This window comes from Sciurus vulgaris (genome assembly GCF_902686455.1).
Source record: "Sciurus vulgaris genome assembly, chromosome: 6".
Taxonomy (NCBI): Eukaryota; Metazoa; Chordata; class Mammalia; order Rodentia; family Sciuridae; genus Sciurus; species Sciurus vulgaris.
Window position 1 is genome coordinate 28,747,008 of NC_136466.1, and position 12,855 is coordinate 28,759,862.

At 43.2% G+C, this 12,855-nt stretch overlaps 1 protein-coding gene across 1 annotated transcript in view; it reads left to right on the forward strand.

The window, feature by feature from the left end:
- Positions 1-5,286, forward strand: part of SLC36A2 (solute carrier family 36 member 2) — a 32,824-nt gene extending 27,538 nt beyond the window's left edge. The window contains exons 8-10 of the mRNA XM_079145457.1: positions 246-412; positions 2,414-2,583; positions 3,761-5,286. Of these exons, the coding sequence (XP_079001583.1) occupies positions 246-412; positions 2,414-2,583; positions 3,761-4,032 (609 nt within the window). The 3' untranslated portion in view covers positions 4,033-5,286. The remainder of the gene's footprint in view (positions 1-245; positions 413-2,413; positions 2,584-3,760) is intronic.
- Positions 5,287-12,855: the final 7,569 nt, after the last annotated feature.

The following is a 12,855-nucleotide window of genomic DNA, read 5'->3' on the forward strand; positions in this document are numbered from 1 at the left end:
AAAAAAAAAAAAATTGATTTTCTACATTTTAAAGGCTGAATAATATTCCGCTGCATGGATATTAGTACTGGATATAGTATAGTACATGGATATATGAACATGAGTGCAGATATCTCTTGAAGTCCTTTCTTCCACTTCTTTTGTTAAAAATCCCAAAGTGACATGGATTTCACTTCTTTATGTTCATGGTTTTGTTTGTTTTCTTTTTTCTCCTCCTTCCTCCTTACACTGTGATGTTTTTGTAGGTCCTGCCTCTGGAAAACAAGATGAAGGATGCCCGCCGCTTTCCAGCCATCCTGTCTTTGGGGATGTCCATCATCACTGCCCTGTACATCAGCATCGGGGCTCTGGGCTACCTGCGGTTTGGAGATGACATCAAGGCCAGCATAACCCTTAACCTGCCCAACTGCTGGTACCTTCATAAGTGGCGGGGATTGAGGGATGGATGGAAATGTAGATCTCTTCCTCTTTGTTCACAGCTGGAACACCAAGGTTCAGAAGGACTCCTACACGGAGAAGTGCAGTCGTTATTGGAACCTTGGGCTCCAGAGTTCCTTCTTCAACAGCTTCCCAAGTTGAGTTAGGGCTTGATATCTTAGTGTGAAGGAGGACACGCTCTAAGAAGGGAGGACGGAAGTGAGAGTCTTGGGTCACCTAAGGAGATCAGGGAGACACACTGGAGGAAGGCGGGAGGGAGAGAACAGCCTGTAGGTGGCAGCACTTCCAATGCCATTCACTAGGGCCTGGGGCCAAGGCTTGCTTATCTCAGCCAACGGTGCACATCACAAATCAGGGCGACTACGATAAGAAAGAAGCACAAAACAAGAATCAACCTGGGGGGACCATTGTAATCTGTAAAAATTTTCTGTCCAAATGCCCAGTTGGTGGCATTAGATGCCACAGACATCAACAGTGCTATATTTAAATAGACATGTGAAGCCACATAGCATTTTGCAGCATTTTGTCCCACAAAAGGGGATGCCATTAATTATAGAGTAACTCTTTTTTGTTTAAGCAGTCACTTGGAGACCTTATTTGCCTAAACTGGGGCTCCTTTTCCCAAGGTGATAAGTGTCATTCAACAACCTGTTACTGCATGCTAATTATATACAGATACCACTCTAGATACGTGGGGCTGTGAACAAGTGTGGATTATGATCTTGGAGCTTCAGCAGCTTGTAATCCAGTGGTAGACAGTAGTATATGTATGCAAACTATTACATATAACAGAAAAGGAAACCTTCCAGAGCAGCAGACAGGCCTGGGACTTCTGAGGAAAGAGGGAACACCAGAATGGGTCAGCAGGGAAACTGGTTGTCCAACAAGACAATGCGGGTGCTCCTGGGGCCAAGTCCCACCAGGACAGTAGGACTGCCTACTTGCTTGTCCTTGTGGGTGATTAAATCAACCTCTCTCAGCTTCAGTGTCCTCATCTAGAAGGTGGATTGCCATGGGGCTTAAGTTGGATGATATCTAAAAGCATCTGGTATGTTGTACCACTCGAAAGAATGGAATTTCAAAATATTAGTGGGGTTTGGACCTTTGAAAATGGAGTAAACAGGGTGTTCCAGGGAGCAGGAGGAGTGTAAGAAACTTAGAAACACGGAAGTTACCCTTTTTAAGGAATGGCCTAAATACACATGTGCACACACACACACACAAATGTGAGCGCATGTGCTCTTGTGTGTGCATGCACACATACACTTCTTAAACATGGGAGATGGATCTATAACATTAGTGGATGAAAGGGAATTATTCATATCTTCACAGATCTAACAAAACTTTGATGGAACTCAACCTTCCCTGGGGCCTCTCTCTGCCCTAGCTAAGTCTGCAAATAATCTCATTTCTCCTTTAACTGACCTCCTCACTCACCCCTAGCCTCCGTACAATTCCATTTATAGACTATCGCTTCCCCAAAGGATTTGACAATCTGTAGTTCTCTCAACCAACCAGAAGCATTTGTTGATGGCCTATTATATGCCAAGGATTTGGGAGAATCCAGAGAATTCCTGAGGACAGAGAGATCACAAAGGATTAGAGTCTAAAGACCAGGGCTTTTTGGTCTTAGCCACTTGCCAGTTCTCACCCTGGGAAATTATCTGGCTTGAGCCTGTCTTTCCTAATATCTGAAACTGAGCATCAAATGGTTTGTGAAGGTATAGTTAATATACATGCTCAAGATTCTTGGCATTTCATTTAGAGATGACCCTTCTACCTGAATTCATTATGCTTCACTCTATTTTTACTGCATGGTCTGGTGTAATTTTCTCTGGATTCTTAGAAGATCTCTCTCCATCATTTTCAGATAGTAGCTTAAGGGGTTGTTCCAAGATCAGAGGTGATTATTTCTAGGAGCCCAGGTGTCAGAGTGCAGTGGCATGGGAGAGCATTGCTATGATTTGTCTTGCAGGCTATACCAGTCGGTCAAACTCCTCTACATCATTGGAATCCTGTGCACCTACGCCCTGCAGTTCTACGTCCCTGTGGAAATCATCATCCCCTTTGCTGTCTCCCGGGTGTCGAAGCGCTGGACACTGCCTGTGGACCTGTCCATCCGCCTTGCCCTGGTCTGCCTGACATGTGAGTAGACAGCAGAGCACAATGTTCCTGTTGACCTTTTCTTGAAGTTTATCAGGAATCAGTCAAAAGGTGGAGGATAGTCATGAAAACCATCCCTCAATAATCTCTTACTGTATTTCTGGGCCTTAAGCTTTACATGTATTAATTCCTTTAAGCCTCAAGAACAACCCCACGCTTACGTGTACCCTAATTAGACAGCCAAAGGAAATGAGAGCAGCTTATCAAATAATCAGAAGACATTAATTGAACACTGCAAGTCAGGCATTGTTGCTAAGCATTTTCTAGTCCATATTTCATAATATTTTATTCAGTCCCCATGGGAACTCTCATAAAGTAGGACTATGCTATGCCCTACTTTACAAAAGAGGAAACTGGGGCATCAAGTAGTCAATAATTGGACAGTAAATGTGGGATCTGAACCCAAGTCATCTAAGTCTGGAGCCAGCGCCCTTTACCTCGGAGGCAGACAATGAAACTGGGCTGCCAGTGGGTCCACAGGTTTGACCCTCATAATGTTGCATACATTTGGGCCAACATTAAAAATGTGCATTTTGGTGGCATAGAGACTATTGTAAGCTGAAAACATTTGCACAATCAGAAGCTGCAGAAAATAGCATCATCTAAACTTCTTTTGCTGACTTAAATGGGACATCCTGAAAAATACAGCCCCCATAAGTCTTTCTCTAGGAGTTTCATAGCTAGAGACTAACCATGTCACTGGACTAGCCAATTGCTTTATGACTCTCAGAAACTGTCATACTTTCCAGTTCCCTTTATTATATGGTTACATAAACCCATGTCTTTGGCTGATCTGAAAGTCAATTCATATGAAGTTTCTGGAACTCACAAATAAACTTTTTTTTTTCTTGCTAATCTCTTGGTTGTCAGTTAAATCTGCAGACCTCCAACCACTGAACCTAAGTTAGTAGAGAAAAAATTTTTTTCCTCCCAACAATATGAAGGTATATATTTGAACAACTGGGAGGAGACACATCAAATTTTTAATGTGTAACCTCGAAGGAGTATTATTAGAGGTATTAGAGGACTTTTGATTTTTACTTTCTGTAGCTAAATTCCTGAGAAACATCTGGTTTGTTTGAAGAGAATTTAAAGAACAAACTCTTAGAACTCGGCTAAGCCTGAGATTCTCCATCTCCATCCCTCTCATCTCTCATAGGCATCTTGGCCATCCTCATCCCCCGCCTGGACCTGGTCCTCTCCCTGGTGGGCTCTGTGAGCAGCAGCGCCTTGGCCCTCATCATCCCCCCAATGCTGGAGATCACCACCTACTACTCAGAGGGCATGAGCCCCCTCACCATCGCTAAGGACGCCCTCATCAGCATCATGGGCTTCGTGGGCTTTCTGGTGGGGACTTACCAGGCCCTCGATGAGCTGATCAAATCTGAAGATTCTCTTGCCTTTTCCAACTCCACCATTTTTATTCTCTGAGAGTACCACTGCTCCTCACTCACCAGCCCGTGCCTCACATGCTATGGATCTTTTTTTACATGGAGTATCTTTATGTTTCTGTTTTGCCTTTTCTCTGGGCAAAGTCACAGTAAAACAAGGAAGAACTTAGCAGCTACGAGATCTAAATGGTGATTTTAAAAAAATTATCGTTTTTGTTGTTTGTTTCTTTTTCATCCCCCCTTCTAGCTTTCTACTATGTTTAGAACTCCATGGAAGGTTCTGGATTCTACCAGAATTCTCTTGGTGAGTTTCACACCTTGAGTGGAGTTATGCAGGAAGAAGCCATATGGGGTCTCTGAATGGCAGCAACTTGCAGAAGGAGGTGCCGTGAGTTAAGGCTGACCATACTTTGGTAGACAAAGGTTTTCGCTTTTCCTGATCAGTTCAAAGAGTAGACTCTGAGTGGGGACATAGTGCACAACTCAGCAGGGTATGCAGAACTCCAGCATTGGAGGCCAAGATAACCAATGTGAGCTACAATTCTCAGAAGAACACCATCCATATTAAAGTTAAGGACAACCAACTTTCCAAGTCACTAGATAAAGTTTTACACGGAAGAGAAGAACAGATGTAGATGTTCCAGGAGATGGGGGTGGTAGACACAGGCAGTATTTGAATAGACTTCACCTCTTAATTCTTGCAGTAAACATTCTTGATGACCTACTATGTGCCAAGCATAATGCAAGATTCTGATAGTGAATTGGAAAAATGGCCATAAATTCCTCTTGATCAAGTGGACTTTCAGCCCTCTATCAAGAGGTGAAGTATATCTCCATCCCTTGTATATGATCTTGACCTTTTAACTTGCTTTGGCAAATGGGACATCAGTGAATGTGACATAAGCAGAGGTTTGGTGATGACTTATGCATTCTTACTGTTGTATGGAGCTGAGTCCATCAAGTGAAAAGAGGGCCAGCCTACTGGAGAAGAAGAGGCCATGTGGAACAGAAAAGAATCAGCCCAGGTGAACTCTCTCCCCCAGATCAACCAGCTTGTCAACCTCAAGACACATAAGGGAAGTCATCCTGGACCACATCCAGCTCCAGTCATAAGACAGTAAGAATTGTGTGGACAGGGCTGGAGGTGTAGCTCAATGGTACAGCAGAGGCTAAGCATGAGCAAAACAAAACAATAATAAAAACAAAAAACAAATTGTACAGATGGTCCGTGGAATTGTGAGAAATAATAAATGTTTGTGGTTTGAATTCATAAGGCGTGGGGGTTTTATGCAGCAAACGTTAACTGATAAGTGGTGTTTACTAAAGGGGACACACCAATGAATAAGAAAAGAATCCCTCCTCTCAGGGAGCCAGTCTACTATACAATGGGGAAGAGTAACTGGTAATCAGCTAAGTAAATACCATCATAGGCCCTCACAGGGGCAAAGACACACATCGCTCTGGAGAACCAGGGAGGACTTTCCACAGGTGGTACCATTAGAAGTTGAATTTTATGTCAAACACATGTCTGACGCTCTTGTCACTTGTCCTACCATCTTGACATTCCAGTGCCTGTTCTCCTATCTGACCTTGGCTGGCAGACAGGGACCTATCAACCTGAGACACCACTTCAACCTTCCTGGTGGTGACTGCTTCCCACACCCACTACTGAACTTGGGAAAATGCCCTTAGGCAACTGAGCAGATGTGGAAGGCAGTCCTGGGGTGGAGGGTTCTCAGCATACTTTCTGACTTATGGGTTGATCCATGCTTGTTTCAGTCTTGGTGTTAAGAGAACATTTGAAAGCCCTTTCCTGCTTATTTCCATCCGTCATCTTGTGTAGCACAGGGAAGATGTGGAGGAGAGAAGAGGGGTTACCCCAATTCCCAAGACTGGGCCTGCTCTTTTTGTGTGTTACTTTCTGCTTGCTAGACTTCTAGAAGGTACTTCATAAACACAAGTCCCAACCAGAAGAAGAAAAGGCTGGTCATTCATATCCAGAGTCTGCGGGATCCTTGCTGGGAGATGGGATACTCATAGACTGCACAGTGGTCTGCAGTCTTACTTTTTTAGTCTGGGGACATCATTTCCACCCTGGGCTCTCCATCTCGTTAGCAAACCCAAAGGACTTCCATGACTTCGTTCAGAGCCTCAGCAACATGGTTTTCCTCTCCTTAAACATTTTTCTCCCACCCTGCTTCACCATTATCCCACCTGTCTAGTTTAAGATTCACTTTGTTCTGCCCAGGACAAGATCCTCCTTAGTAAGATGATCAGGTCAGTATTATTATTTAGGCCAAACTGACTACAAAATGTTTTGTTCTGAGAAACAAAAACAAATTGAGCAACATTAATATAACTTCTAAAGCAAGCTAGGGAGACTCATTAGCAATTGTTAGTAACACCAAAGAATGCTGGCATTGTATTTGAGTGGTAGCATGGTATTGAAGTTATTTGGTAATGGTTATGTGACTTTCATGCATAACTTTCCCCCCACCTCATTTAACCTCTGGTTATTTAACTTTTGGAGCATGCTGTTTAGACAAGGATCACGGAATTTCTTTCTCCCTTCCCTCATTGAGCACTTATGAGGTGTTTGTTTGGAGACAGTGTTTCACTATATTGCCCAGGTTAGACTTGAAACTCAGGGTCTTCCTTCCTCCACCTCCCCAAAGAGCTGAGATTACAGGTCTGCACCACTGCACCCAGCTTACCTATTAGGTATTTTGCAGGAACTTATCTAATTTAATCTTTAAAACAACATTAGGAAGTGTATACTGTCGTTATCTCCATTTCAGATAAGGAAACAGACTGAGAAATATTAAATAATTTGGCAAAGATCAAACACATGACAGCTGGATCCAGGACTCAAGCGTTTGTGTCTCAAGGACTCGAGCTCCTTGAGAATTGCAGGGCCCAAGAGAGGACTTTGAGTGATAATGGTCAAAGTGAAAAATGGAAGAAATATTTCTAGGGGATGAAAAATTTCATAAAATTAAAAGCCCAGTGACTCTCTGTAGGAATAGAAAATCAGCTATGAAATGCTGGGGAAGGAGCTACAGCGAGCAAGGATCCAAGCAGGCTGCCCTTGCCACCACTTTTATATAAAAGGGTTCTGGGTCTGATGCAAAAATATGTCATCATGGAGAGAGAAGAAAGCCTCCTCTACTTGTTGTACAAAGGGAACATGATTCTGATCCCCAAATCTGACAAAGTGCACATAAAAACTGTGATCAAATATAAATATAAATACAAGCATTTTAAAACAATAACATAGAGACTCTGGTAGCATGTTAAAGAACAGTGCACCAGGAGCTTTCCCTGTGAGCCCCCAAATGTTAACCAATTCATTACTCACACTAACATTTCAGATTAGGGAAAAAGATAGTTGTTTATAGATTATGAGAGACAGCATTAATATAATTTCATAAGACAATTCAAAGTTTCAAAGAAGACTTTGCATTATAAAAATGCAAGAAACCTTCTCTCACATAGTCTGAGGAGGAGGAAGATGATCTCAACTTCAGTTAAACACTAAAAGCAATTTCAGCGAAGTGGGAAATTAGAAAAGGATTTTTTCAAAATAAATAAATCATATATATATATATATATATATATATATATATAAAACAAAAGATCTGGCAATGTAAGGTCAAGTCAAGGGTAGAACATTCTAGGTTTAATCCCCAGTACTGTAAAATAATAATAATAAAAATAAAATAATAATAATAATAATAAAATAAAAAATAAGTTTTAAAAAAAATTTAAAAATGTTGAGGGTAAATTTGGTTTATTTGACCACTTCTTGAGTAGCTCATCATGATTGTGGAGAACTGGAAAGTTGGAAATCAAGAGCTACCTCAGGCCCTTCATAGCCAATTACATTAACTTCTATATCTGACCTAACATTCTTGTGACTAATAGGTCACAATGACGTCTCAGAACGTATCACTAAGCCTAGGAGACCTGGAGCCTCCTCCACCCTAAAGCTAAGATTGCTGTCACATCTGGAACCTGTAGAAGGACTTGGGCCTCGCTGGAGCCCACCTACCTGATGTTCTCATCGATGTAGCTGGTAAACGTGTGGATTGATGACTTTCTTTTGTTCTGTGACTATGAAAGTTCATGTAACTTGTGCCACCGTGGAACATACCGCTCGGGTTAACTTGAATCCATGTTATGAGGGCTGTAGTTTGGAACATACTATTTCCTTACTCCTATGAAAGTAGTCGTTATTTTATGTTAACACAGTACGTCTGGTGTGCTTCCACCAGAATCGCCTATTAAGCTCCGTATATAACAGTCTAAGCTTTCTCTAGTCTGCTTCTCCAAACTATCCCAGACTTCTCCAAACCATTTCCAAAGGCTTCTGAACCATATTGTCAGGTATTGTCACAGTAACAACCATGCACCTCAGTGCCCGTTTTTCTGTGTTAGCATTTCATGGCTGTGAAAAAAATTCCTGAGATAATCAACCTAAAAAGAGGAAAGATTTCATTTTTGCTCACAGTTTCAGAGGTCCATGGTTAGTTGGCCCTGTACTTTGGGACTGTGGTGAGGCACACATTTTGGGCCCATGGTAAGAACACGTGGTACAGCAAATCTGCTCTCCTCTGGGCAGAAAGGCAGGGGGAGTCACACCCTCTCTTTAAAGGGTGCCCTCTTGACCTCATTTCCTTTCACGAGGTCCAACCTCTTAAAGGCTCCACTAGGGGCTGGGGAGATAGCTCAGTTAGTAGAGTGCTTGCCTTGCGAGTGTAAGGCCCTGGGTTCAATCCCCAGCACCGCAAAAAAAAAAAAAAAAAAAAAAAGGCTCCACTAGCTCCCGACAGAACCATCAGCTGGGGACCAGGCTGAGACACAAGTTTCTGGGGGACCCAAGATTTGAATCCTACCACTACCCAGTCTAAAATCGCAACTCACCCCCTAGGGCTCCCCATACACCTCATTTATCTTTTCTGCATCATTTTTCTCTCTAGGACTTATTACCAGCTAACATATTCTTGACATGATTTTCTATTTATTAACTGTCTCCCTCTAGTCTCAGAAGATGGGAAGTTCCAGGTGAAGAGACTGTTGAAGGTTTTCTACCACTTCCTAGTATATATCAGGTGTTCAATATATATTTTTAGCATAGATAACTTTTTAAAGGTTGACTTACACTTCCTTCCAGACAGGTGGAAGTTCATTCACTACTCCAGCACAGAAATTCTGAGCAAGTGTCATTTGACTGGACCTTATAAGCCACTCTTCATTTTTACCAGGAAGGTGGTACTAGATGATGCTATACAGGATCACCCCTGCATCCTGGGATTCTGCAGCAGCTTATTGGCCAGGCAGCCTCCATTGTGAGGTAGCTCTGGTTTCTTCCTTGCCAGAGAGCTGTGCACTGAGTCTGGGTCCACATCCAGACACCAGAACCTCCAGTCAAATGGTACCTTTTTCCTCCCGGTCACCTTGTTCACTTTGCCCTATAGCCGTGAGGGCTACACTGGGAGAGGCCAAAAGCCCAGGCAAGATTCCTGGCAGGTATCCAAGCAACTGCAAGGGGTAAACCTTCCAAGAGCCAGGTGGGGCTGCACCAACATCAGCTTCTCCTGTCGCGACTGCTGCCTCACACTCTCAATCTTCAGCAAGGGCCAGGCACCCTTGGGAACTGGAAGCCAGCATCTCAGGTCTGTAGCTATGGCTTCTCCAGAGAAAAAACCAGCAGAGGCTTATTCAAGACTGCTGCAGGACTAGACTCCTAACCCTCTGCCACCCGCCCACCATGATGAAGACATTGCTGCTTGGAAAGGACTATACCAATGAGCTGAACTTGGATGATGGGTCTAAGTCCCCCTCGAAGAGCAGCAGCAGCAGCAGCATCACCCCAGAAAACGCCTCTTCTGCTGGGGAAGACAATGCTCTATCGTAAGTGGCCACACCCCACTTCCAGGTCTTCGTGCAAGTGCTGCTTTGGCAGCTCTGGACCACATCCTCCTACCTTTCCCTCCTTAATCCCCTCATGCTCCTTGAACAGGAGGCATGTAGGTGAAAGAGAAAATCTGTAGAATCCAAGAAAGTTGACCTGCATGACTCTGGGGACCACTCCAACTTTCCAGCCTTTGCAAAAGAATCCAGATAGATCAGCCATTCCCACCATGAGCTGCTGGGTTCCAGCAACACTTTCCTGTCTTAGGCTGAATGCTTTTTGTTTCTTCCACACTTCAAGGTTGCTTTCCTCTCCTCAAAACCCCTGCCATCTGTACCCTGCCCCCTAGATCTTACAGTATATTTGTCCCACTTTTACTACCCAAACTCAGACACATGGAATTTTTCTCTAAGATGTTCATTGCCAATCAGGCTATTATCTAATAGCCATGAGCTATAATAGCCAATACCTGTTTTGATTCTGTTCTCATGGACCTGTTCCCACCCGTCCACTTCAATCTACATCAGGATTGGAGCTGCCTGGGCAAGAACCACGAGCACAGACGCGAAGAACATCTAGAACCCTGGCACCTTGCCGGGCACCTGGTAAATACTCTGTAGACACAGAAGCAATTGCTATTGAAGTTTATCCACATCTGTACTGGGAATGTAGCTCAGTGGTTGAGAGCTTGCCTAGCAAGTGCAAGGCTCTGAGTTTGATTCCCAGCACCACACACAAAAAATTATCCACCTCCAAGACATAGCATGTATTATATCATAATCCATGGAGACATATATATGCATACACACATATATATACACACATGTGTATGTATACATGTACATACATGTATATGAATATATCTATAAATTTCATTTTATTTTCACCATGAATATTGGTTGATTCAATGGATGAAGGAGTGAACTAGAATTAGTAAGCACTCCATCTATGGTAGGGAATAATTATGTTTTTTTCTAGTAAGGAAGTTAAAAGTGACCTGGTGCCAACAAATATTCTGCAAATTGAGGCAGTTATTATTAATTCTTCTCATCGGTCTAGGTGCTAGATGTGTAGTAGATCTCCATAAATATCATGTGAGTGAATAAATCTTGAAAGAAATCATTGCATAAATGAATGAACAAACTAACACTAGAATGTTCTACAGAATGACAGCAATTTTGCTTCAGTTTTTCCTTTAAAGCCTAGTGTGTGTTAAATAGTTGTTGAGTCACCTGACCTAGCACCAGCCCTGGATCTGAGACTCCACCGAACTGTGGGTTGCGTGGGAGCCCATAATCTCCTTTTGTCCTTTTCTCAACTGGCACTCCGGAAATGCTGGGCAGAGGCTGAGCTGGGCCGCCCTTCCCTCACCCTGACAGCCTCTTCTTGTCTCCCTCCTTTTGCCCCACAGGCTGTTGCAAACCTTGGTCCACCTGTTGAAATGCAATGTTGGCACTGGACTCCTGGGGCTTCCCCTGGCTATAAAAAATGCTGGCTTACTGGTAAGAGACATCTTTGGGCTGTGAACTGGTTGGTCCATGGGGCAAAGGGGCAATGCTTCTCTAAGGCCTTTGTACAGTTGATCAGTGGGCGATCTGGGGGTGCCCTCTATGATAGGAAATGCACCTATCAATCTCCTGGGACTGAGCTGAGCATCCCTGGAGGGGAAGGGACACTGTTCATAAGGCCCCACCACATTCATTCTTACTGCACTTTGCCACTTCCTCCCCAGTCCCCAGGACTACATTACACCAGCAGCCAGGGCCCTACAGGCATCTGAGCGCGTGACTTCTGTTTCAAACCATTTGATGGTGTAAGAGAAAGTGGCTCGGCCATGAGGACAAGGGTGCCTCCTTCGAAGCCCACACTGCCCTGCGCCAGGCTGTTCCCTGATCTCTTGCTTCTGTCTTTGGAAATTTGCCTCCTTTCTAAAACTGCCCTCTTTCCTATGAATATTCATTCTTCCCTCATGAATATTAATGTTACATCATGAATATTGATGCTGCTTCACCTCCTGTCCTTCTACAACTTGTATCTTCCTCACCTGGAGTTCTTAAAGTACTTATGGGGGTGCAACATATGTGTGTGTGTGTGTATATATATATATATATATATTTTTTTTTTAATATACCTATCTCCTGCACCTCATTGAAGGCTCTGAGGGCAAGAACTGTCTGATTTCACTTTAGACCTTCTCTCAGCACCTGCTGCAGAGACTGTCACACAGGAAGCCCACATTAGTGTACATTGAATTGAATTGATACCAAATATATAATTTCCATTTAGTTTCAGGGAGATTTTCCTTCTGTCCAGGCCTGGTAAGTGGCCTTATGTCTAACAAAGTCTAGAGAGACCCTTACTTTCTCACATGACTTCTGATATGTAGGGGTTCCAACCCAGAGATTGAACTGTCTCTTCCCTTTAGAATCCTCTGGGTTCTCCATCATCGACAGAAGAGTAGTAGGACCACAGAACTGTTCTTGCCAGTGTGGTATATGCTTTTTAAGATGACTCTTTTATACATTCAAGTTTTGCCTACTAAGAGGAATTAGATAATTTCTTTATTCTCCATCTCTCCCTGAGAACTTCTGACCAGGATCCAGTTGAGAAACGTTTCTTGAGAACCTGCTATGTGTATTCTTAGGCCCCAGGAATACAAAAGTAAACAAGACAAGAAAGTCTCTGCCACATCTAGGCTACATTCTCCTGGAGTCTAGTCATGTTCTTTATCCCTCATTTGTTTCTTTGTGACAGATTATGTTATCTCAGGGCACTTCAATAAAGGCAGGAGTATGCAGAACAAAGGAGGTGAGAGAGTCCTTCATTACTCTATGCCCTTCTGTTCACATCTGGAAGTTTATGGTGCATAACTGACCTCTCTTCTTAAAAGCAGTTTTGACAAATTAGACACATTAGAACAGTGATTCTTAAATGGGGATATTTTGTGCA